Genomic DNA, 27278 nt, shown 5'->3' on the forward strand with positions numbered 1-27278 from the left:
GCCCCTGTTCTTTGCCTCTGGTTTTGTTGGTGAGGATATCACAGTGATGTCTGCATTCAACCTGCTGCATTTGGTGACAAAGAGCCAGCCAGTGGCCCTGCGAGCCTGTGGGCTTCCCTCAGGTTGAATGGGTGCTGCTTGTGGTGTCATGCATAATGAAGGCCCTTTTAGGAATGGTGTCTCTGCTGCAGGAAACGATGTGCTATGGGTTGCTCTGGTTTGTTTAAATTTGCCTTTGATCCAGAAGTTTGATTGCTTTTTTTTCTTTTTTTTTTGTGTAAAAGGCCCTGGGTTGAGTGAGAAGTTTAATATAGGTGGTTTTAGGATGCTTGGAAATGCTGTCTGACTTCCTTGCCCAACATATTCTCTCTTAAATTTTACATTATTTTCCTCATCCTTTGGAAAAAATAGTGAATTAAGCTGAAAATAATTTATTAAATGCAATTTATGTGTAGTTTTTAAAGATGCATTAAAGAATTTAATATATAGATTGCTATTAAATTACAGGACTGAAAAATATTTTCCAAAATCTTTAGCGTTATACTGTAGTTACACTCCATGTGTCCCTTTTTACATTTTTATTATAAGTCAAAATATGTTGTACTGAAAATTGCATACAAAAAGTGTGCAGAATTTAAAACTGAATTCTTTCATTCCTCTGACAGCATGTGCTTTAGTTATGTGACACTTCTTTAAATAAATAAAGGGAAACATGCAGTTTAATGCCCCAGTGCAGCTGCACTCTTCATGTAAGGTCAAGGTTCTGCTATTAGGTCTGTGAAGGGTGCCACAGGACACCATCTCCATGAATTGGTTAAACGTGAAAACCTTGAACCTAAGTATTCTGTGTTTCACTTTAGCAGCAACAGTTTCTGTAAAGTCTGCATGATAGTGTCAGCGTACATGGTTCGGTGGGAGAAAATAAAAGCTGCACTGAGCTAATTTGGAACATTACTAGGAATTTTCTTGACACCCAAATGAAAAAGATACAATCCTGGCTGATAAGTATTTGAAGCATCAAAAAAGAACCAGCCTGGGTGTTTGTACTACACTCGTGACTGGTTCATAAGGGTGCAAAATGTTACAAGCACTTTTTTCCCAGACTTAACAGGCATATGGAGGTGATGTTTTAAAGATCTTTCAGTGATAAGACATCAGTTTTCAAGCTGGTGGATTTTTTCTAAAATTGATTGCACTTTATTTGAACTAAATCTGAGTCCAATTTTTGCAGCATTTGTGTTCTGTTTCCCCCCACATGTGCACAAAACTCCCATTAACCTAGATAGGAGATGCAAACACATATTGAGGAAGAGAGAGAATAGCCCACATTGTGTCAGCCTGACCTTGGTTTCCTGTTATGTTTGCTGCTGAGCCAGATTTAAAATCCTAAAAATATAGGGTAAGCAAATTTCCTTAGGCCTCATTATGCACCTTTTGATGTGCACTCATATTGCTGGTGTCTACCTTAAAATGGGGGCACTCATTCTTCTGGCCTTTTTGTTCTTGCTCTGAAAAGGATATGTCAAAGTTGGTCAGCTAGAAACACAGCCCGTGGGAGATTTTGCTGTTGTGTACCTGTTTGCAAAGTACTACATCAGCTATTTTGTCAAACTGTTTTTTTCTGGCATAATCCAGTAGTCATATTTTTGAATAAAAAGCTTATAACAGTACTGTTTATTCTTGTCCCTTTGATCCATAACTGTGCGAACATTAATAGATTGAGTGCCACTGACTGGCTGCTTTATATATATATATAAAAGACATATATATAAAAAGATATATATATCTAAAAAAATAAAGCCAAATTAATCTGTTAATAGTGGACTGATACACAATCACATTTCTCACGTATTTTAAGAGTAATCTAAATTCCCCAGATGCTTATAAATTGATGTAGGCTTGCTCTGCCTTTAGTTTTGTTTTTGCATGTGGTGTATTGAGGGGATTGCAAGTAAATGGTATGTAGCATGTATCAAATTAAACATGGGAATGAGATTAGAGGCAACATCTGCTTAAATGCCACAATGCACTGCAACTTTAACTTTTGAATATGCAGAAAACACCCCGAGTTTTCATGGCTTTTTTATAACATAATACTTTCAGTTAGTACTTTTCCCACCACCCTGTTCTCTGTGAATTGCAGCCTTGCAACTACACCACGATGCCGTGTGCCTACCAGGTCTGGAATGGTGTGGATTTTGGTCTTCTTCTAATTCAGTAGTAAATTCCATATAGAAGGAGACTTTCTAACCTTCTGAAACCCCTGCCTGCTTGGCGTAAGAGAGCAAAGCTGTGAACTGGACTTTCAAACAGAGTTTTAAACTCCATGCAGTTAAATGTTTGCAGGACAAGGACTTGAATGAAAGTATCATTTCAATTTCTGTGCTTGGAATCATACCTCTGTCATTCGTGTAAGGAACAAAGTAGTACAATGCAATATTTACTTTGTTTCACATAAAGTTGTAGATAAGAAATAAGTTAATTTTTTCCCAAAAGTTAAATGAATGAAGTAATGTTAGGATGTATCTTAGAATAGGGATGACCTTCTGTCTCTCCTTTAAAACACTATTTTGTAAACATGTACGAGTTACACTGGATCAGTTGTGCTACTGAAGCATTTTTACTTGCTCTTTTTCTATTTGTATATTAGCACCTGAAGTGCGGATCTATTCTTCCAAGTTGTATTTTTTTTGTTTGTTTTTTTTGTCTGAAGTTAAGACTAAACATTTCAATGTGTGCAGTTTGCCCGTAACATTTTTTATAGCCAGCATGGTGAAGTCAGGGCATAAGCAGGCGTTTCCCAGTAGATGGCACTAAGCATGTGCTGTTTTGCACGCCTAGCGCTCTATGAAAAGCTTCCCATTTAGGAGTCAGTCATACTGAGACCTTACGAACATTTACAGGTATTTAAAGAAAAGCGTGAGCATTGGGAAAAATTACATCAATCTATGCTCGTACACAAACTACCTTCACACTGGTTCAAGGTTTCTTCGTTGCCAGTGATGATTACAGCTCCATTGTGTCTGGCATGAGATGTAGAAGTGTTGCTCCTTGAGCCTGCTTTATTAGAGTTGAATGCTCTAAATTTCTTTGGAAATGCAGGATGCACTCAGCACCTTCCAGGATTTAGTTCACAGAAATTACGTCTTAAAAAAAAACCAACAAAAACCACAACAAAACCCCCTGAAACTTTTAATGTAAGAACTACTTCAGCTGCTTTAGCGCGTACCAAGAAGTAACTGATACAAGTAATGATTACTCAGATTCCATGTACATATGTTTTCTGTAGCAGACCACCAAGCTATAAAGTAAAAAGATAGCTTATTTTGCTTTGCTGTGTCTTTTAATTATTATGGGTTCTTACTTCTTTAAAAAAAATCCTTTATTTCTTTAACACTTTGAATGTTGTGCTGCTTACATCACGTTTTTTGCATGAGATAATTTGGCTTTTCCTTTCCTGTAGATCAAAGAAAATTATGGTGCTTGTAAAATGAAGTAAAAAGTAATGATGAAGAAATTACAGGGGTAGACTTAGGGGGGTTTCTTCTGTATGGAATAATAAAGTCCTAGATAATATTAAATTGTTGTGAAGTGTTTAATTACTGAAATAACTACTAGTAGGAAACCATACTTTTCTAGCATTAGATTGAACTACAATACATCTGTATGAAGATGGTGCTGGGCATATGGTGTAAGTCTTTATTAAGTAAATATCTGTAGTTTCTCATAACTTGTTATATTAAATCTTTGCTAATTCCAAGTTTCAGTATAATGTATTTTCATAAAATGGAAACAAATAGTGAATAGAAAATTACTGGGTCTCAAAACTGGATTTTTAGTTGTAATCTGTTAACATAAAGGATTGCTTTTAGGAGCAGATCTCGCAAACAGTTACATACATGGGTTATTCATATGCATTTGTCCCTCTGAACTCTCAAACTGCTCATGTCAGTGAAATCATCTGTGTGTGCAGTGTTTGCCAGATCTGGCTTTAACAACAAAAAGTCTAGAAAAGACAGTCCCATGCATTCAAAGTTCAGTAGTTGCTGTCAAACTTTGTGTGACTTCAGTATGTCTAAACATTTCATATTGTATGTTTCTGTGTTCAGAGATATAATTTCCATAATGTGTGTTATAACTCTCTCCTAGCTTTCTGTAACATGTATCACCAAAGATGTACTATTACAGATGTCTCTTCACATGGCCTGAAAGAAAATAAAAGTAAGATGGATATGTTGCATAGCAGAACCCACCAGTATGGCTATGGTTAAACGCCTGTCAGTGTTTTCATTATAAATCCCTATTTTCTGAGGTTTATACCTTGAATGTAGAAATTTTCTCTGGGTTTAAATATGTCACACAAGGTCTCAGCTGGATGTACTTGTTCCTCAGAACTTGTTGGGGGCAAAAATTAAAACTCATTTCTGTGAAGCTATATTAAAAAAAAAAAAACAAAAACAAATATCAATTTTGGAAAAAAATAAATTTTAAATTTAAAATACAGTCTTACAAATGACCTAGCTTACTGTCTCCCAGCAGTTATGAGGAATTTGATAAATGCTTGAAAAGAGTCTTGAAAACAAGCACTGTGAGTGCAGTAGTAAACAGCACATGAAGCTGTTCATGTGTCATTATTATGTGTCTTTGTGTATGTCTGCCTCCTAGTCATATGATAGCAGAATGCCATATTGTCATCATAGACCGTAATATAAATTTTTGAAAATGGGTTTTAAAAATTACCTTTGTATATAGATGTCTTAATGGGAGTACATTCAATGTTAGTCTGTATTTATATGCGTATTTTGTACTCAGTCTAGAAATGTTTGTTTTGTATTCAGTATAGGATGTCTTATTTGACACAGTTTAGAATGAAATTTATCTGTAGATACCTCATTGGGAGTGATGCTCTTATTGTGCCTGATGCTTGCAAAACCTGGGGTCATGAGAAGACCAGAAACTCTTTCTTAAGGTACCCTTCCTTTTTGCTCGTACCCTAGGGTTTGTTCCCTGCTTTTCTCCTTTAACTCCTTGTTCTGTCAGTTTTGCAGTCTCCCTCCATAGGCAGAAGGTGCTCGTCCCTGCCTCATCTGGGTGGAGGCTCCTCTGTGACTCTGGCACTGGCTAGCACAGGGATGATGAGACCTTTCTTTTGCTCCCAAAGCCAGCACAGAGCCAGTTTCATAATGTGTTCCCTGATGGATCTCCGAAGGTCATTTGCATTCCCTTCCTGCTCCCATAAAGGACCCACCACAAGCCATTTCTACCCATCTTGCTGGAATGTTTTAATTCTGGGAGCTCATAAATTTCCCATGTTCCATTCCTGTGCCCTCTGCAGCTCAGGCTTACTGTGTTTTCTGCTTAGTTGTGCATGGAAAAGATGAATTTCCAGCACTGTGTTTCTGTGTTTTAACATTTCCCATGAAAAGCTACTTTTTTAGTTACTGGACTATCTGTTTATAACAGGAGGTATGAGAAGTCCTTTAAGGACTGCCTTCATTTTTTTTTTTCCACTTCAGTTAAAAACAACCCTTGACGTTGTCCTTTCCCTGAGGAGTATATGGTGAAGGTTGCAGAGAAGAATCTAATGTAAAGGAGAGATGACAGCACACAAAAAGGAAGATTTTCTATATTGCTTAGCTGAGAGAAAGCAAGCAAGAAAAGATGCAAGATGAGAATGTGAACCCTAAAGGCAGTAAAAGTCAGTTGGGAAGTGATGGAGGAGATGATCCAGGGGGTCATTTAGAGGATGTGTGAGCTTGGAGTTTGATGGTACATTGACTAGGTCTAGAGTGTGGACTGAGAGGCAGGCACCAGAGACATGAACATTACCATAACTTAGCTGTTAGGTTACCATAGGTTGCTACAGCACAGATGGTGATTTTGGGGGGAAATGAGTAGAGAGGAATTGTGTCCCAGAGAGGGCTAAGAACCAGAAAAAGTTTGTTCTTAGTTATAAGCTAAACATGTGTGCCACCCCATGATGAGTGGATAGAAGGGGCATGGCTGGGGTTTGGAAGTGTCCCTGCTCCAGCTGGAGAAGAGGTTCTTGTGGGACAGTGGCTGCTGGCAGCCCAGGTCTGGCACTGGCAGCTTTGTGCACAGCAGGTGAGAACTTGCTCAATGTTCTAGCCCTGGTCAGGGAGTCCCAAGGACAGTGGAGCAGGGAAGGACTCAACTGAGTCCTCTTAAAGGCCTTTTACAGGGCTTGACCCCGTCTTCCTGACCCGTTAAGCATGGCTGAATTTTACAGAAACATAGGGAAGTCTGAAAGGCCCACTAGGGAGTTACTAACCTTTTTGGCTGTTTCTTTACCTTTAGCCCTGAAGCAGGTCGAGAGGGGAGGGGGCTACATGTGTTTTCCATGGTGGTCATAGCAGAGCAACAGCTGGTGCACAGTGTTCCAGCTTTTCCTGTCCTCGTGCTGGGTATGTCCCTAGAGCTTGGAGATGTGGGATGAAAGGCCACAAGCAGGCTGTACCTGCTTGAGTCTTCACTAAAAGGGTTCCTGCACAGTTGAAGACAGACCAGGTTTTGCAGGGGATTAGATTTGGGCTGTTGTAGGGAATTGGAGGAGAAGAACAACCTCCCCCCACCCTGCTGCTTTCCTCCATCCCCATCCCAAGTATAGATTGCAGCACCTTGAGTCTTGAAACACAGTGCTCATTTCACAGGTCACACATCACTATTGTGGAGGAAGCAGCAGGAGGATTTAGCAACAGCCTGAATACCACAGTAAGCTACACACCACTGTGGTAACAGCTGGCAAATGCTGACTTTTTAATTGTTCCTGCTGCAGGGTTAAATCTTTATTAAAGCTGTGTGGATTAACTTATTTTGACGGCTTACTGAAATACTTTAAATGCAAAAGGTAGCATAAAGCACTCTTATTAAATTCAGTTCAATTCTGCAGTTAATAAACTGCCTTTCCATATGTTGTGCCCCCTTTTATTGACTTGGACAGAAATCTACTGACCAGATACAGAGTGCTCAGCATCCCTGCCTTCCTTGGTTTTAATTTAAACAAATATAGGTTCTGTGAAAGGTGCTAGGATCACTTCAGCAAAACACAAGTCTCTTCATCTATTATAGGGTAGAGAGGAGGAGAAATCCGTCATTATAAATGTTCCTCCCTCCACTGCTGTACCAACAGATCTTGATCTTGTCTTGCCTGGTTTGCATCCAAGAGTAAGGCAAGCAGGTCAGCTGCTCCCATGCATTCTATCTTTGGCCATCTCAGCAGAAAGGGTAACAAAAGTGGCAGTTTATTAATGTAATGAGCATTTGCTTCACTTAATTAAAGGTGCTTCTATTGAACAACCTTTGCTGAGCATGTGCTGCCATCGCTATAGTACCAGTGAGAATGACAGCCCCAGGGGAGGCTGACTTCACCTCCACCGGCCAGTGCAGGGTGGTGGTGCAGTCCTCAGTGGCTTTTATTTCATCAATGTGAGATAAGGAAGTAAAGTAGACATCCCTGGAGAGGACAAATGGGTCTGCTTTTCTTTCCTCTTTCCCCACTACACAAAACACTTTAACCTTTTATGAAATGTTTTTTACATTGGCAGGGAGGGGAGGCAGCTTCAGATATCTTTTCCAGGGAATGCCTCTTTGGCTTGCATGGCTACTGCAGCCATGTAACCTGCTGCAAAAATGCTCGAAGACCTGCAGAAACAAGGCAGCCTCGAATCCCATAGATACTGCCTGCACTGGGACCACTGGGATCCCAGTTCCACTTCCTTTGGAAAGAAAATGAGTGCACAGAGGAGATGCATGAGTTAGGAGTTAGGAGATTTGGGGGTTTTTGGAGGTTTTTTGGTGCTTGAGAAATTTGCTGTCTTATATGGGAGATCTCTGATGGTCACTCAGACTATATGCATTGATACAAAATAGGAGCCATACTGATGACCAGGTGGAAAAAATAAACGTGACAGCTCTGTTTGCATGGGAAGCTCCCAAATTTGCAAAGAAAGGGCTTGTCTTTCCCTTGTGGCCATGTGACCCTCCCGAGTGTTAAGTAAATTATTTCTTTAAAAAACAGTTAATTTTTGGCTGGTGTTCTTTCAGGATGGAACCTGGCATTTGACCCAAAGTCGTAACTGCTGTCCTGGTACCCAGCTTTTGGATTTTCAATGCACCATATAGTGGCAATGGTCTTCGCCCCATTACTCCTAATGCTTGCATGAAACTGCAAATGGTATTTCAGCAGTGGGTGGGAGTTAGCTACCTACAGCAAGAAAGCAAAGGAGCCATCCTTCAGCGAAGAAACACAGATCTATTTTTCAATGTGTAAAACATCTACAGACAGGGTTTTTCTTTAGTGGTGATGTTTGGATTTTGCAGCATCTGTCCTAGTCAGCAGCATGCTTAGGTAATTTAAAATGGCTTGTGATGGGATTATAAATTCTGTCATGTCAAATACAGTTTTTTTAAACAGTGTTTTCCAGCTTGCAAGCCAATAGGACTGTTTGCATCGATTTGCATTTTCAGGAGTTGTACTTTCTTAAACTAGATGAGCAGTTCCTGGCTTGTTTGCACTGAGAGGACACTGTGGCATTCTCCTGAGGCTGCAGACTAGAGGCTGCAGAGAACAGGCTGAACAGAAGTAAGAGTTGTGCATTTCCATTTTCCTAAGCAGAAAGAGAGGCAAAACTGTAAACAAGAGGCATAAACTGTGGAAATGAAATCTGAAATAATAAAAATGTGAGATTCCCCTTTTAATAATACTGAGTGTTAGTGATAGCATAATATGTAAGCCTATTTATTTAAAGAAATGCATGCAACTATTTTTTAACCTTGCAGGATCCCTTTTAACATGTTTGAGGTAGTTTGCCATTGATGACTAAGGTACGACCGACTCATGAAGGTGAGGGCTTTGGGAAGCAGAGAGATCATAGAATCATAATTATTTAATATTAATGTACTTAATATATACTTAATAGAATATGTATACTTAGAGCCAGATCCTGTAGTCTGATGTACAGTCATAGACCCTTATGTAGCTGTTGGAGCTGTGCATATTCCCGGGGGTTTGCCCATATAGGTCACATTGCAGATTGGAGCTGGGGTGGTGTATGAATAATAAAACGTGCTGGAAGGCCCCTAAAAAATTACTTGAGTGTATTAAAAGAAGTAGTACTGAAAACTAGAAGCCCGATTTATTATATGGCTGTGCTCTGTTGGAACATTTGATCTTGCTGTATTTAATTCAGGAAGTCTTAATGGTATGTGCTCAGTGCATGACTGCAATGTCCATTAATGCCAGTGGAACATAAGCATACGTAGAAAGAGGAAAATGTATGCTCTGTCTTCCATGCAGCTGAAATGTTGAGTTAATTTCAGTGATAGGAAGCAACAAAACATAAGAGAAAATAATTCGAACAGTTCAGAAGACTATTTGAAGAAGAAAAGCTGTCAGGCAAAATGCCACCACATTTCAGGGTTATATCAGGCCCTAATCGCTACCCTCCAGCATACTGGAGCAGGTGAGGGGCTGAGTGGTCAGGATTAATGGTCTGCTAACTTGTGTCCATCTGTCTGGGTGGATCTCGTTGCTAGTTTTCTTGTGATTGCTTACATGGAAGGAAATGGCACATGCCTGTTTTATGAACCACAGATTTGAAAAGGTCAATTGAAATTGGAATTTATATGTGAGGCGGGATGCCTAATGTCTTCATTATCAGGTCAACACCCAGAAAATACTTTCTGTTCATTTCATTCGTGCAGAAGAGGAACCCAGAGCTGAACTCTGAAATGCCCCTAGTCTGCAGGTGAACAGTAAATGGCAGTGTGCATTGTGTTGCTTTTCAGCAAAGCCATTCCCAAGCACAGGAATGCTGTGAAAGCTCCAGAAGGGTTTCTGTTGGTGTTTGTTTCACCCTCCTCAGTTTTTTGTTTTATGTATATGCATTTAAGATTTGTGAGCCTGGCCTTTTCTTTGCAAAGCCTTCCATCATGCTCCAGGATCTAAAGAGCTTTCAGCAGAGCTGTAACTGCTGGCAAAAGGCTGAAGGCATCAAGTGGAAACGCTGGTGCCTCTTTGTGGAAGAGTTGCCTGTGCTCTGCTCTTCTAATGAGCACCGGCCCCAATGAAGGCACCAAGCTGTGCTGATTAGAGAGATTTAATCGGGCCCCATATCCTGTAGTGGAATGTAGAGGGAATTTTGTCTGCCCTTGTAGGTCAGCGTTTGCCTCTCCTAACAGCGGGATCTAACTGGAGTTAGGAACATCACTGTCCTGGCCTCTTCTAAAGTCATTGCTGAGAGCATCACCTCCAGAGAACAACTGAGATCCAAACCAGAGTCCTAATATAGCTCCAATGAATCCGGACTTTGTTATTCTCACAGTGTATTTAATTCAGCCTTACCTTGAATGTAACCACACTGATGTCATGCTGTTTGTAAAGCTGATGGCCTTTTTTCTCTTCTGCCCTGGACTGCATGATTTCCAAGCCAACTGAGGGCCTGCCTGTATGCCTGAGTTGCTGAAGAAGTTTGTTACCTGAATGGGAACCCTTCCCACAGCCCAAACCTGACCGTTCTTTGAAGAACCAGACTGAGGAAAGTGGCCAGCCTGCACCTCTATTTTCTGCTTTAGTAACAGTTTTGACAACAGCTGCTTTACCAGTGGCAGTTTCTTTCATGTTGAGCATATATTTGTGTAGCTTTACGTTGTCCCCTCCCAAGGTACAGACAATTGGATTGAATGTAGCAGTCATCTGAAATATGCTGTAAGGGAACGGTTGTAAAACTGGAAGCAGCCACTCTTGTACTGCAAGTTGAGCACTTTAGTCTTTCTTGTAAGTAATGTTTTTCTTAACCAAAGTACTGTATTCCTGGAGTCTCATGCAGTAATTTTTCGCATTCATGGCATTTTATTGAGGCTTCAAGGCTAGCCCTGTTACATCCTCTGTAAGGAGTCAGGGGTGAGTCTTGCTTTACGTCCTTGTCTCTTTGGCAATATTCAAATAGTGCAGTTGATTTACTGAGCTTTGTTGTTGTTGTTGTTGCTAGCAGTTCAGTAATAAGTTCAATTAATTGAATAGGGTTGTCCGTGAGTGCTGAGCGCTGCACTGGTAGATTTTCTTCATGATTTGTAATGCAACTATATCTTTTTGCTGATGTGTACTCCATTAAATTACAAACCTGGAGGGTCCTTTGTTGGAATGGGTCGCAGTTTACCCCAATGCAGTTTGGCAGAATTCCTCTGCAGACATAAATACTGTCTATATTGTAGAACACAGTTATTAAAAACAGTGGGGGAAAAAGTCCTTTATAACATGCTTCCTAATTCTGATCCATGTCATGGATCAAGTGGCTTATCGAAATTTTCTTGTGCATATAGTGAGCCCGTTGACAGAAGGACATTATGTTTCTAAAATAGGTGACAAAATATTCAAAGAGAGAGGAGGAAATACTGGCATTCTTTAAAGCATTCAGCATTTTCTCTGACTTTTTCCAAAGGGAAGTTAACGCTTAGTTTGCTTTTTTGCAACATCTAAGGAGCAAATAGAATTTTAAAAAATAATGATTGGTAGGTAATTTTATAAGTGAAAAGGTGTTGGTTTGTAAGATTTTTTTGCTGCTCTTCAGACAACTTTACAACACTGAAATTACAGACAAAAGACCATCTCTCAAACAGTTTCTTTCTGAGCTGTGCAATGCAACAAAACAACAACTATTTATATAATGCATATGCTTCCTTTCCCTGTTAGCTATACTAAGAAAGACTTATTAGTCCTAGAGCCCTGCACATTCAGAGAATAAAAACCTCCAGCGTTTGACATCTTTAAATAAGCAACCAAATGTTATAAAGAACAAACCTCACTTACAGTTAGGAAACAATATTTACATTTAAGGTTGAAAAGCCAGGATGTAGGAAAATTTTGCTAATTTGGAAGGTGACCTTTAAGTGCACCAAAACCAAATAATTTGTAAGCTATGGCACAGGGCACATTCCTGCAAAATTTGTGTGAATGCTGCTTTAGTGGTTCTTGAAAGACAAACAAAGAGACCTGGAATGAAATCTTTATCCCTCTCCCAAATAAGATTGAAGCTAACAAAGGCATACAGCAGTGCTCTTTCAAAGCTTGCCATTAAAACGAAGGCTCTGCAGCACAGCTAATGAGATGGCTCAGAGTGGAAAACAATCTGTTTTTAAGAATGTTTAGATCAAAAGTAATTTCTAATCTATGAAATAAAGTCGCTTTTCAATACCTTTCTTTCACTAGTAAAGCTTTTTATGTTTGCACTATTTACTTCAATCAGATGTTTTCAATTTTACTTTTTTCTTCCTGAAAATACTTCCTAGGGTTAGTTGGTAGTGACCAACAGCATTATTCTTTTTCTCTCTCCCCTATTCACCCACCCCCACACATTAAAAAAATGAGAAAAGAAGAGGGGGAGGAAGAAAGCAACATCTTTTCTTAAATGATTTGCAAGCATCTGTGCTTTAAGCTACTTTTTATGAACGCTCCTTAGTAATGACTCAAGGTAAAAAAGCAGAAAAGCATCCAATGTTAGGAAATTGCAATCCAATACCATGTAATTTAAACCTGCCATTGCCTCTCCTGTACTAAATGACATACAGATGGGTAGCTCTGTTCCCTCTACTTTGGGAACACAATTGGTCTTTTTGTGAGTGTATATACATTACTGGCAAAAAATATTTTTGTCAGGACTGTTTATTTCTAATTGTACCATATTTTAATTACTGTCACAATTAGAGAGCTTTTTCCCTGCTGTATTTTGTCAGCTAATTTTTGCAAGTGATTATCAAAGTTACTTGAATATGTGGCAATTTCTGTTAACTACTTTGGGGGTTTTCATTCTCAAAAGCAGCTTTATTGTTATTTTTTTCTTTCCTGATGTGATGTAAAATTTTGCACTACACAAATAATTTTTTACAGTAAACCTTATGTACTTCTGGGATTTTCTGTGTGAACTAAACAAAGCATAAAATGAGATTTTCAAAGAGGGGTAACATCAATGGTAATCCTAATTTTTACAAGTTTATTGTTGAACCTTGTACAGCTTCATGCGTAAAGAAATCGCTCCTGAGGGCTCCTGTTTTAGTGCTTCAACAGTGAAAAAATACAATGGTTAATGAGGATGCAACTAGAAGTTAAATCAACCTGATTGGAATTTTAACGATTTGGAATTGGTTTTCAGCTACTTTAAAATGTAATGGAATTATTGGATGTTGTGGCTGAGCATCATATGCCCACTACCATAAGTGTCCAATATAGATGTCTTGTAAAGAACCTTTCAGCTGTAGTTGGTTTTAGTTTTGTAGATTTTTTTTCCTTTTTTGTTTTAATGGTTGGAAAAATGTTACTTTCTTGTGAATGATTTTGTGTGCGCAACAGTTCAATGTGTAACACACAAAAGGGCTTTGGCTGTAGCACATTGTCACTGCTCCAGTGGAATCACCTGGCTCTCAAGCAAAATTCTTTTTTAAACTTGGATTTGAAGAAATAATCAGCTGCAGTTCAGCTGAGCCATTCTTCGTGCATTAGGGACTGGTCTGGTCATTGACAAGTGAATGCAGAAGCTATGCTGTGGCCGTCTGCCAAAGCAATTATTCAGGATTTAAGCTAAAAAGGCTCCTTCTCCCATATCCTCTCCCTTTGCAGGGTCATGTAGGGATAAAAAGGACTGTAAGGTGGTCTTTTCCCAGGAGGAGCTGAGGAAGCGGCTGACACCCTTGCAGTACCATGTCACTCAGGAGAAGGGGACTGAAAGGTAAGGCAGGATGAAGGAAACGCAGTCCTCTAAGCACAGGCATCATTCTGTTCTCCACCTCCTCTTCCTGGTGCTTCCTCACCTTCCCCACCAAGTTTTTGGCTTTGTTATTTTTTTTTTTCCTTGGGATTTCTGCACTTGTTTACTAACCCCTACAAATTAACACCACTGCAAAGACAAGCATCTGCAGCACGAGGCCGAGGCCAGGGGTCTTGTGTGGCTTTTTGTTTTAATGAACACTGCATGTCTTATAAAGTCACCAGGCTCATGTTTAGAGTCTGTTTTTAGTTTACTACAAAATGTGTGGAAGTAATAGCAGTTTAGATACACTTTTTTTTGGAAGACATCGCAGTAAGCAGAACCACGAGGGAAATGGCCCCGTGCCAGGAGGCTGGAGGTTTGAAGGTGGCCATTGTAAGTATAGACGTTTTGGCTGCAGAAAGAAGGTAGCATAATTTAGTTCTTTTCCACCCCACTCCAATTTCTTTTTGAAGCACATGTGGAGAAGGTATTTATTGGCTCATTTGTGGTTGGAATGTCAAAAATTTTCAATAACTGCCCTCACATGGCTTTAGTCGCTGGAAGTCAGCCCCAAGTCCTGGAGGAAAAAAAAGACAGACTCACTTCCAAGGCTGTTTTTAGTGAATAAAGTCTCTCTCTCAGCTGATTCCAGCATGAAGGTAACTTGCCAAGGCCTAGCCATTTTTTGTTGTCTAATTTATACCACTGAGCTTGGCATAAGGCCCTGGCTTTACCTCTGCTCCAAACGTACTAATGATGTAACTGCTTGTTTTCATTCATGACCTGAAAGGGCTCTCCACCGCACGTGGGGTCCCGGTTAGCTGGCAGCGCTCTTCCCGACAGCGCATACTGAATCTGCTGGGAAAGGGGGAGCAGTGGGTTGGTGTTCCCCCTCTCCACCCCAGCTCCCTTCATCCGCCACGGCCCCAGAGGGGCAGGGGAATGCTGGCCTCTGCCAGGAGCCTGCCTCCCCCCCAACCCTCCTCGCTCTTGTGTACGGGACCAACAACGTGATTTAATGCACACAAACAATCAGAGATTAGGTCATTCTTAAAAATCCTGTTTATAAAAAAAAATTGGACCTCATAAAAAGGGTGAAAGGATAATAAAAACAAGCTGCTGAGCACATAGGCTTTTTGTTGGGTGAGCGCAGCTGATTCGTATTAGATGAATGACCTCCTAGCCTTTTAGATTGTTAACTTAGAAAAATATTCCCTTAAAGCTGTAATATTGCTTTTCAACTAAAAATATAAGGCGCGCACAGCTTGAAATCGTGGAGCAATTATTGTATTTTAGCTACAATGCCTCCACGCCCCGGCAGCACATCGCGGCCTGACCCAGCACCAGGTCAGCACCAGGTGCTTCACACCTCGGCCACCTCAACAGCCGAGCCCGCCGCTGCTGGCACGCTCCCCGGGCAGACCCAGAGCCGGTCCTAGGCAGGCTCAGCCACACGTCAAACAACCCTGTTTACACAAGGTTGCACTTGCCAAACGGGGGAAGATTCTAGTTTTTCCCTTTTTGTCGTTGTTTTGAACTGTGGGACAACTTGCTTCCTCCTGCATGGTACGTAACACCTGAGGCACGCTAATGAGGACGTTCCCCTTTTCCTGCGCCTGCTTTATTTGCTGCCTTTAATAAAAAGCAATTGCCAACTTTTAAATAGTGGTTTGCTCTTTTTTTTTTTTTTTTTTTCAGTAGCATTTCCCTTAAGTTTTGGCTAATTTAATAATTAACCCCCCCCAATTCCTTAATTTATTTTTAAAATGTAGTGTTGTTGTTTTCCCAGTGCCTTTGAGGGGGAGTACACACATCATAAAGCTCAAGGAATATACAAATGTGTTGTTTGTGGGACTCCTTTATTCAAGTGAGTATGCTAAATACAGTTTTGAGATTTCTGTCTCTTAGTTTATGTGCTGTGTTCTCATGTGATCTCATGTATATTCCAGTACTTATGTAATTGTGTAAGATCATTAGAGTCATTCAAATTGATAAGGGATACAAAAGAAGCAATGTAAATAATAATGCTATAGTAAAATTAGTCTTACAGTAAAGATTTAGTAAATATTTAGTAAATAAATAATTCTACTAAATAAGAGATGAGATAACCTTCAGGTAAAATAGGTGATTTGACAGAAAAAAGTAGTAATTCTTTTTTTTTTCCTCATATGCAGCCATGCCAAGTATTTGTAATGCTGTCTTTCACTGTGCTAACAGATAATGAGTCTTGGCTGTTAGCATTACTCACAGGGAGCTTTAAGATCTACATCCCAGACAGCGATGTTGCATCCATGCTACAGCATTGTATCTGATAATGGAGAAGAAAGTAGATGCTTTTTTGGGAATTCAAGCAGTTAAGAAAACAAAAGTTAGGAAAACTGTATTACTTACTGAATTTTCATCCACTATCCCAATTAGCACACATGGAGAGCTGCTTTAGGAATTGAATCAAGGACTAAGAAAGAAATTGCATTGCATGAAAAATGCTCTTTAGAAGTACTGTGGGAATTATGGCCCTAAATTTGGTGCTAGAAGCAGTGCTGATTGAATTCTCTCAATCACTGCATTGTTCTGCAGGGATTCAGTTGTGTATGTCTGTTTTTATTATTATTTCTTTCTGCTTGTGTTCATTCTGATAAAGAATTTAAGATTTTTTGCTTGGGTTTTTTTTTTTTCCTTCGTTTCACACTCACTCAGTCCACCTCACTTGAAGAGGTACCTTTACAGCAGCATGAAGCAGGATGGTCACAATAGAGCTAATAATACAGAAAGTTGGGTCAGTAATAGATTACAAAGGAAATAAAACTGATGTAGCTCCAGAATCACCAGATGTGACAGTGATAGTTGTTCTCAAGAGTCTGTCTGCAAAGATGAAAGAAGCAGTTCATCTCTGTTAGGTTTGATTCCTCTGTTAGGAGGATTACCTGCAGAAACTGAAGTAATAGTGTGAATCTTGTGAGTTGGAAAACTGATGTTTATGAACTCAGCCAAGGCAGTATTCTCATGTCATGTGTTACTGTGGTGCTTGGCTTGGTGGTACAAAGTGGGGATCTAAAGTCTCCATAACCTGGTTTTCTACTCTGCCATTTAGACATACCCCTGCTTACTATAGCTAAATCTTTATAGGGGAAATCCTGGCTCTGTTGAAGTCAATTCAGATTTGGCAAATAAATACAACGGAGCAAGGATTTCACCTTCTGTCTTCAAGAGTGGCTTCCTTTCTATCATCTGCTGGAGAAAGAGTGGGATTTTTTATTGGGCTGAGATTTGGACAGCAGTAGTTCACATAAATGAATGTGAACCAGTTTCCAGTTGCTTTCACAATGCATTTAATATGAGGAAAACCTGCAATATGAGTCTTACCTGTGATTATCTCAAGTGCCCAGTATGCTTTGGCATAGTCTTGGCTTTTTTGAGTTAATGATTTGGATTTCTCTATGTGAAATGAGCTATATGGAAATGTCCCTGTTTTCTGATTCAAAGATGAGACTCCCCATGGATTTTATGGGAGGAGAGAGAGGGAAAGCGGGAAGTTGGCTTTTATTTTTAATAAATCCCAGGCCAATGGGCATCTGAAAAAAACATCTGGCTGATGTGTCCCAAGGCTGGACTGGCCTTAGCCCAGCCTCCCCAAAATCTTTTTGTTGCTTTTTGAGCTCTTGTCACCTCTGGTCTACATCAAATTCAGCCAGTTGTTCTGAAGTGGCTGGCAAGGGTGGGAACAAATGGAGAAGTCAAGAGGGGTCCATCTTCTTTTGTTTACTGACCCCAAAATATCAGTATATAATGTCTTCCTCAACTAGGAAAGATACATTCTCGTGTCTTGGTGACTGCTTCAGCCAGCTAAAAAAGTGAGAAGGAAACATAGATAGGAGAATGCCAAATGTATGCAGTCTACTACATTTTCCCAACAGAGTGTAAATCACCGAAGTATTTTCTTAGGAGTAAGGCGGTAGTACAATACAAAGAAATTCCATTGCCCCATTTAAAATGCAAGTTGTTTTTATGGTGGTATTTCTTTTTTTCAGTTTCCAGATAGTAATCTGAAACTTGCATTCCATTTGTTTCTCATTGGGTGTCCATTAATTTTTTTCTTTTGTGTCGTTGTAATCTGTAAATATATATATTTGGACTATGGACCTGTCAGTTTTAACTGGGAAAGAGACTGGAGCTTCAGCAGTAATATTAACAAACTTCAACTTTTAACATTTCTGATTTACGTTGTTTCATTACCATGCGACACATGAGGTCAGGGAACACATGAATTTTACACTCCAGATGAAAGACCTGGTTTTTGGTACGTCTCTAAAACAGAACTCTGTCTCTATCACAGGAAAGATAAAAGAAACAATTAGGAATTTAACATCTCTTCATCTACCTAGTGTTACGTACTACTTGTACTAGTGTTATGAGAAACCTCCCAGGCTTTATGGAGAGCATGCTTTAACTTTTTCCCCAATCAAAGGTCCTTCACACATAAAATCCATAATCATGCCATTGAATATAATTATTCCATCTCTGAACTTTCATGCCAGACAGTCTCCTACATCCTGGTACAGCTGCCTATAGAAAGCAATAAATGAGGGAGACAGTAAACTAAACTTGAGGACCTACTTTCCTGCAAGCCAGCCCGTATGTGGTTTTGTGTTACGCTTACTCCAACGTAGCTGCAGGCTTAAGCTAAAATCATCAGCTCTGTTGCCCCCACCTTTCTCTAGGGTGTTTGTTCATGGCTTCCCTGTCACTGAACCTCACCTGGTGTGGCTGGAGCATGTCACAATGCAGCACACTGATCTGATTGATAGAAAACTGATCAGCCAAAGAAAAAACCCTCAAGCTTATCAGTTATACCTGCTCATGTTATTACTTTTTGAGCCATGTTTATCATGGCAGGAAGGCTGTGTATTTCTGTATCAGTTCACAGGGAGCCACTTGCTCCTCTCCAGTCCTCAGCATTTTCTAAGGGCTGTGTGTATTTGCAGGATGACACCTACTTTAATTTTCCAAGGCATTTTCTTGTACACTATGCAAAATACCATTCTGTCCACAACCACAGCAAGAACAGATTAGAATGGACCCGAGTGGAATCCACAGCTCCGCTGTTGCCATAGGAGAGGAGCTCTTCAATGTTTAATAAACCATGGTCATGTCCTTTACCATATGCAGGACTGTGTGAGAAAGATGTGGTATAGGTGGGAACTGGGAAGCCTGGGAGAATGATTTCCGTTTAAAAAAAAAAAAAAAAGAAATATTATTGTTGTGTCAGTTTCCAATTTTTAGGGCCAAGGAATGAATTGCCAAGTCTTCATAAATCACCCAGTGCTGCCTTTATTGCTTCCTGGAAGGAATTCTTGGTAATGGCATTGGCTGTTCTCAACATGCACTCGGAGAAATAGCAACACCCTTATTCGTGTCATGTTTTCATTTGATTTTCATTGAACTGTGTCAGGTCTTCTCCACATCTCTCTGGCATCCAAAAGCAAATCATGAGAAAAGCAAAGTGTGACAGGGCAATATTGCAGTGCCATTAGCATTGTACCACCCTTAACTTCACAACACAAGGGAGAATTTCAGTCACCAGGCTAGATCTGTACAAGAATTTCCTTGTCCCAGGATTGAGTGCTTAATTAATGGTCTTTATGCTTTCTTTATATCCTCTGAGCAGGCCAAATGACAAATCAACACTGGCTATCTGGCTAGGAGAGCCCATATGAAGTAACTGCTGTAGTGTCTCTGATGAGATCTAATAGGACTACTTGAGCAACTTCATCAGCCCTGGTTGACTCTCACTTTTTCACACAACTTTGTCAAAAGCAGCAACTTCTGTTTGATGACATTTGTTTGGGGTAAGTTAGCTCTTGCCAGTGTAGGAATCATAGAATCATTTAGGCTGGAGAAGACCTTTAAGATCATCAAGGCCAACTGTTAACCTAGCACTGCCAAGTCCACCACTAAGCCATGTCCCTCAGTGCCACATCTACATGTCTTTCAAATAGCTCTAGGGATAGTGACTCCACCACTTCCCTGGGAAGCATATGCCAATGCTTGACACCCCTTTTGGTGAATAAACTTTTCCTAATAACCAATCTAAACCTCCCATGGCACAACTTGAGGCCATTTTGTCTCATCCTGTCACTTGTTACTTAGTAGGAGAGACCAATCCCCATCTCACTACAACCTCCTCTCAGGCAGGTCCCTTCTCTCCCTGAGCCTTCTCTTCTTGAGACTAAACAACCCCAGTTCCCTCATCAGACTTGTGCTCCAGACCCTTCACCAGCTCTGTTGCCCTTCTCTGGACCCGCTCAAGCACCTCAATGTCATCCTTGTAGTGAGGGGCCCAGAACTGAATGCAGGATTCAAGGTGCAGCCTCACCAGTGCCCAGTACAGGGGGGATGATCACTGCCGTGGCCCTGCTGGCCACACTGGTGCTGATACAAACCCGGATGATGTTGGCCTTCTTGGCTGCCTGGGCACAAGCTGGCTCAATCAGTCAGCAGGCCGTATTACCAATCAGTTCTCATCCAAACCCAGATTTTTACTAGGGTTGCTCCAACAAACTTGAGGATCTTAAAACTTGCAAAAGTTCCTGCATTTTCTTGTGACTGTCCCCTAGAAAAGGCTGATGGAGTTAAAAATGAGTAAAGTTGTTATCATTGAGCATTGGTTTCTTCTTGCTTCATCATGTTTTGGTCAAAAATAGCCATTGTTTTGAGTCTGGTGTGTCACTGCTGGATGAGAAATTGTTGCACACTCCTAATCATCTCACCAAAAATCCAGATAGCAGAGTGCTCGTCTTCCTCAGAGCCATCTAGAGTATGGAGGTTTAATCTACCTTTGAGGATGATCGTCAACAAGAATGCCTTATTTACTGCAGTCCCTGCAATCAAGTTGCTTTGTGAATACAGCCCATGGCATCTTCCTCATCTGAAAGTACCTGAATGCTGAATCCTCGTCTAGTTCTACCCAGATGCTGAAAATATGCTAAGTTGTGCACAGCTTATCGCAGCTGTAGCATGGGGCCATCGCTGGAGCTTGACCTGGTGATTACTAATTGCTGTGGTGGTTTGGAACAGGGCTTTGTCCTCTTGGTCCCCAGGAGCCTCGTGGAGGAAGAATGGTACAATTCTGCCCTTGGGTGGAGCTGCTGGGCAGTTCTCCAGGAAAGGCTCCTTTCACTGGATGCTTGGCAAGTGTGGTGTAGTGGAAGTGCAGTCATTGTAGCAAATGATTCCGCACTCCTAATCAACTCATGGGTAGTGTTTAATATCCTCTAACTGGCAGCTTCTTGGCTGGTGCTGAACATGCATTTCACTACCCTCATATAAGCAATGAAGCCTAGCAAGATTCTTATGTTAAGGATCAGGAAAGCAAGAGCAAGTTTGGAAAACAAAAAACATTTCATCTCATTTTTCTCCTCAATCCACAAGCCACCTGGTCATGTTTCTTCAGTAGATCAGCTCTATTGTACTCAGCTGGTTGCCTCCCACAAACGCAGCAATGCACAGTCTGAATTACTGCAGGCCGAGGCCACCGGATGAGAGGGCCAGCTACAAGCCAAAAGAACAGCAAACCTGAGGTTTCCTGTTGCTTGTTTTCTCTGGATAGTAACACCTCCAGCAGTGAAAACAAGGACGGGAATATGAGAGAGCTCACAGTTTGCTAGCCAGAGGACATTTCAATGAATATCCTTTACAAAAGGCAGATATGGATGTAGATTTCCTAGGAGAAATGCGTTAGGAATACCCTCCCATCCCACCCACCCACCCAAAAAAAAAGAAGTAAAGAAAGAAAAAAGGGTTTGAAATGTAACATTTTAAATATTTCAAGGTCTCATTGAGACAAGCCTGTGAAATTGCTTTGATTTACCTATTGCTGAGCACATCTGAATTGCAAATCCTCATTTAGGGTACTTAAGAGTAAATACATGCAAAGATGTCCATAATCCTAGAGATATGTATAGATAATTCCACTGATTTTGTTAAGATTCTCATTGATATATTTCACTGTAAAATCTCAATGTAAACTTTTAAGTCTGATTGTAATTTCCCCTGTTTGAAATTCACACTGCTTTGTATTGACTGTTCATCAGTCACCCTGCTTGGAAGAACTAATTTCAGCTGGTCTTATCCTGTGTTATGCTTTACTCTGTGTGTGTATGTATGTACCTGAAGTAGGAATCAGGTAGGGTGAATTGTTATGGATTGTAGCTGCAGAAGCTGCAGATTTCTGTATTTATCTATTTATAACTCTCACATTAAAATAAACTCTGAGACAAAACTCACCCAGAAACATGATGTTAAAATGCTCTTTTTGAGTTTGGCTTTTCATCAGTATCCAAACAGAAATTGTCACAGCATCTATCAACAAGGAATCAATCTTTTTTCCTGTAGTCTTAGCAAGATTAAAAACATATCTTTAACTAGGCTTTCTAAGGATGCTTGCAGCATCATGCTGTCTGTGTGTCAATCGTTTCCTAATAAGAAAACTATATAATTTAGTGTACTTGCCAATTTCAGCCAAATTTGGCAGAGGAGTAGCTGTTAGACCTCAGAGATAGTAAGTTCTTCAAACTTTCATGGAATTCATGTACATTCAAGCACTCTCTGAGGGGAGACCTGAGCAAGAGTTCAACTATATTATTAGATTATAACAGATAATATTATTGTAAATAATATATATATATTACTGTATTATAACAGAGAATCCACATGAGGATGGAAGGAAGAGAGGCATTATGAATGTCCAGGTCTGGGAAGTACCTGAGAGTGGTTTTGCCACCTTAGACACTATAGGATCTGTCCCATGGACACAACACAGCAGCAAGCCAGGCTTTGCTCCTGCTGCTGCCCGAGGAACTAGTTGGTTCTTAATGCTCAGGGGCTTCTCAAATTCCCTGATGGTGCAGGTCTCATAAATTCCTAGGTAGTTACATCAGGGATTTAATTTTTACATTGGAATACTGCTGTGTTTTTCTTTCTGGAAGCTTGCCTTGTTATTTGGAGCTCAGGCTCATGGGTAAGATCAGTGACTGCTTCCAAGTAATGGTTTGCATTTTCAGAAGGGCTGTGTCCATGCTTGTAAATAAAATGGACAAAAGTCTCTTAGTCTCTTCTCCAGCCTTAAGGCAATTGACAAGACATGACTTATGTTCGTTAGCCTAAATTCCTCTCCTCTGAAATGGTGTGGCCTGGTTTGTCCTGGTTGTGGCAGGCAATGGTGACTGGCTCGAGCCTCCCCTGCAGCTTGGCCAGGACTTGTCTAGGAGAGTGCTAGTTCTCATGAGCATGATACAGGCCAAAATGGTGTCCAGGGACATGTCTACAACTGACCATTTCTGTCCTGGCCTTCTTTAGCTTGCTAGCAATGATGTAGCCAAGAACGCTGGTACTCTAGTATGGCATTTTCTGTACTATTGGAGGCAAACAGGAAAGAGAGAGGAACGACTTTATTCTGCTCAGTCACCTGGGCCAGGACTTGGATTGACTCGGACTGCATCAGGAGCCTGCTAGATCCCTGGTTTTTCAGCAAACTGCCCATGCCAATACGGAATATAGTTCTTTGAAAATGAAGATGTACCAAAGCTGCACGTATTATCTTTACATTTGTAACAGATCTTTCTTTATTCAATCAGAGTCCTTTTCAGAGGGGAGGAGTATTCTGAATGTCTGCCCCTCCCAATGTTGTGTTTAGCATACTTGAAGTAAAACCTTGCAAGAGAACAGCTTGGTATGAACTGCTAATGCAAAGGTGTAAGAAAGCCAAGACGAGTCAATGACCCTTCAGTGTTAAACCAGAAGGTTTAGAACTGCAGAGGTTTCATCAGGTGCTTTCTGAGAGAGCTGTGAGGCTTTCGAAAGCTATTCCCAGTGCTGGGCTTCAACAAAACCCATTAAAGACTTTGTCAAGAGGGGTGGAAGAAGAAGGCGGTTGTAACGCAACATAGAGGTTCTGCAGTAAATCCGCTTTCACCTCTCCCTGCCAAAAGCCTGCTCCAATGGCATATAGCAAACCTGTGTTACCTTCAGTTGCAGTGTGTCTGGTCACGCTATAGTATGTGGCACTGAGCAACTGCAGTTCAGTCATACTTTGGAAGGCAATACTTTAAAATCCACACTTTAGGAACACATGGTGAGTATCATTACTCAGTTCCTCTTTCTTCCTCAGTACTTGGCAGTCTGAGCATCTGGTTTACGGTGCCTTTCAAAAGGAACAGATTGAAATCGTGCACCTCTTTGCCGTACAGATAAAGTGACCATCATGAGTTTTATTGTTTGCGTTTGATTTCATTATTTCTGGGATCTTTAAAACTATTGCAGCACATTGTCCTTAGCTAAACTTTTCCAGTAGCTCACTATTTCCTTGCATATTGTGTGTTGGTAGCTGAGCTACTTGGCACTTGTATTGCCATGTGTTGTGTATATTTGAGCCATATCACAGTTGGAAAGCACTTTATAAATAGCCTCTTGCTCTCTTCGTGCATACAGATTTCTTTCCAAAGACACTTATGAATGATTCCCTGACTTTCAGAGTACTCCCATGTGACAAAAAGTAGAGAACATATGCACAAAGCTATTCTGTGTTTGTGTCTCTTGGGTTCTTTTCCCCTCTGGGTGTGATAAAAGGCAGTTTGTACAGTCAGTGCCTGCCTCTGTAAGGTGAATGTTGTCTTGTAGGATGCTTAGGTTGGCTATCAGAGTATGTTCAGTGATAAAAAATAATATACAGAGAAGTTTTTTCCTTGTAGTTAGAGTAGTTCTAGAAGTATTAAGGAGTCAGAGTGAATGTTCTTGTGGATAGCAGAACATCCCTTTGGGTTATTTTTAACCTATTTATTGGCCATTTTTAGTTGTGTATTTTTAACATCTATGTGCAGCTAGTGCCTGATACCTTTGTCTAGTGTACTGTCAAGAAAAATACATAAATACTGGAAGATCTAGGGGAAAAGTGCTGGTTCCACTTAAATTGATGGAAGCCTTGTCATTCCTTCATGTACTCAAGATGAGTTTGTGTTCTTGCAGAGCACTTCTCTCACATCTGCTACTTGTTGCTTATTTGTGGTGCCAAAGATGCTTCATTATTGTCTTCCCTTTTTTCTGTGCCCTTCTAAGATCTCTATCAATTTCTGCAATACTGTGTCCTAAATTTTGCATTGTTTTGCCACGGTGACATGGTGACCATAATGTAGGTGACCCTCCCCTCTCGATAGCTTCTAGTGCTACCTCCCATGCTGTGTTTTCTTTCATAGCTATTCCTCTGTTGCCAGACAAAGTTCTATTCATTTATCACCCCGTCTCAGTTTTCTGATTTGTGTCCAGTAATTTATGACTGTTTGGAGCTTTGGTACTCATTACAGTGCCCAATGACCCTGGTGACCCTCCTCTCCATATACTCACTGCAGTGTTGGCCTCTGGGCCAGCTTCTTGATGCCACAAGTTGCAGTGTGTACGTCCATGTCAGGCCATGCAGGCTGAGAACCAGGGTCTTTGTCCAACTTACACCAAGTATCTAGAATTTAAGCAGCAAGAAGTTGACTGTGCAGATAAACAGACACTGAGGGTAAGATTCGTATGTTGTCTCTGACCATGTAGGTAGTGAGATGCTGCTGATACAGTGATGAGCATGAGAGAATAGTCTAGGCAATCCTCTAGACTGCAGCTTGAGGAGAGTATTGTAAATAAAATGCTGAGTTTTACTTGGAACTCAGTGGAATTCCTCCCAGTTACCAGCACACAATTCTGGCAAGGTAGTGACTTTATCCTGCTGAGCATAAATACCAAATGAAATACACTGCCAAATGGTAGCATGGGCTTCTGCCCTGGGCAGTTACTGGTGGTGGTATCTGTGAAGGCACATCATTTTCTTTGTTCAGTGCTTTTGGTGGTACTTTATTAGTACTAATTAGGAACATAAGTTATGTTTTTTTTCCTTCTATCTTTTCACCACTTGAGAGTTATATTTAAGACATAAAGGACTTCGAGCACTGGGAGAAGGTGGACAATGACCAGGAAGGGAGAAGGGAATTGTTTCCTTTCTATTGGCTTTATCTATAACCAATAGTGTGAATAAGTTCATTTTTTAAACCATGATTGCTTTAATATTTGTTGGCTGTAGCATAGATCTTTGGTACAGAATTATAATGCCCTTTATATAAAATATATGGAGTACATGTAAAATACATCTACACATAACTGCATGTAAGCTTATAAGATAAAAGAAGAAAATAAACTTGCAGTTAATTCTTGAGCTTCATTCATTCGTTTTTGTAAAAAAGACACTAACTTCCCGAAAAACATCCCCTCCTTGATGCAGTGTAAAAGGATCCAACATTGTACTTCCTCCTTGGAATCTGTGGGGAAATGCATTTTGCTGCCAGCGTAACATCCTTTAACAGGTCTCCTGCTGGTCAGACCTTGCGTCCTGCTGTGACAGCCATGACCATGTGTGCAACTGATTGTTAGTGGGCGATATAAATCTGATTGGAACATGCCCGTTAATTGGTTTGAGAGCCTGATATAGACAATGCTGTCCTATAGTAGATTGTGTAGATAGGCCTAGTCATAGGGTTAATTCTGCTTGACAGCACATCAGCAGCATCTTGAGAGTAATTACCCAACTTAAGTTTTCCCACAATTGAATTGAGATCTTCAAAGGCTTCTACGTTTACAAGTATTATTAACCTATATCTGAAACATGATGTTCCCACAAGGGCTAATTTTTTCTTCCTTTTATTAAATATACAGGTTATAGGGTTCATTTACTAAGTGCTAAGCCCTTAGAAGAAAACACTACTTGTTAGAGAGAGAAAAATCTGCTGTGCACGACCAAAGCTAATGGTGCATAATGCACACATCATTGTCTTTTTGCAAAGACTTTAAAACAAGTTAAAATTTGGGTCTGGCTCCCTTCCTCTCTCCCTCTCTCCCACCCCCCGCTTTCCACTTTTAAGAAAATCAAACCACTTATTCCTATGTGCAGAGTGAGTAAATTGAAGACACACACAAACAAAACCCTCCTAGGATGTTGTACAATTAAGTACAGATCACTGGATACAATACATATGACATTAATGAAACGGTATCTGCTTCAAAAACAGATTGGAAACATTCAGGAATAAATTAAATCCTCTTAATGACTTTTCAAAAATGAAAATGAATGAAAACAATGTTTATTTCATAGGAACAACTGTGTGCCATGATTCACAGCATACAGTTTAATCCTGGTTTAAATTTATATTCTATTTTCTGCGTTCATTTTGTGATTTGTCTTTTAAAATATCTTCTTTTTAACTTGACACTGTAAAAAAACCCCAAATATTAACAATAATAGTTACTATTTGGGTTCAAATGCCCGTAAGTGCATTAAATATTAACATACAGAAGTAGACAGTCTTGTTAAAGATGATATTTGCTGGGGGGATCAGTCTGACAAATGGCTTTTATGGCATAAAGCAGTTCTTGTAATTTACAATCTTTTTCCTTTCTTTTGCAGGTCAGAAACAAAGTTTGACTCCAACTCAG

General features: G+C 40.3%; 1 protein-coding gene across 1 annotated transcript; it reads left to right on the forward strand.

Moving 5' to 3' along the window:
• On the forward strand, positions 1-27278 carry MSRB3 (methionine sulfoxide reductase B3; the record flags this gene model as incomplete). Its single annotated transcript, XM_010023547.1, has 4 exons — positions 1-122; positions 13631-13739; positions 15550-15627; positions 27250-27278. Coding segments are annotated over exons 1-4 (292 nt in total), but the record flags the coding sequence as incomplete, so codon positions are not given.

The sequence above is a fragment of the Nestor notabilis genome, unplaced genomic scaffold, assembly GCF_000696875.1.
Source record: "Nestor notabilis isolate BGI_N333 unplaced genomic scaffold, ASM69687v1 scaffold10821, whole genome shotgun sequence".
Classification (NCBI taxonomy): Eukaryota; Metazoa; Chordata; class Aves; order Psittaciformes; family Psittacidae; genus Nestor; species Nestor notabilis.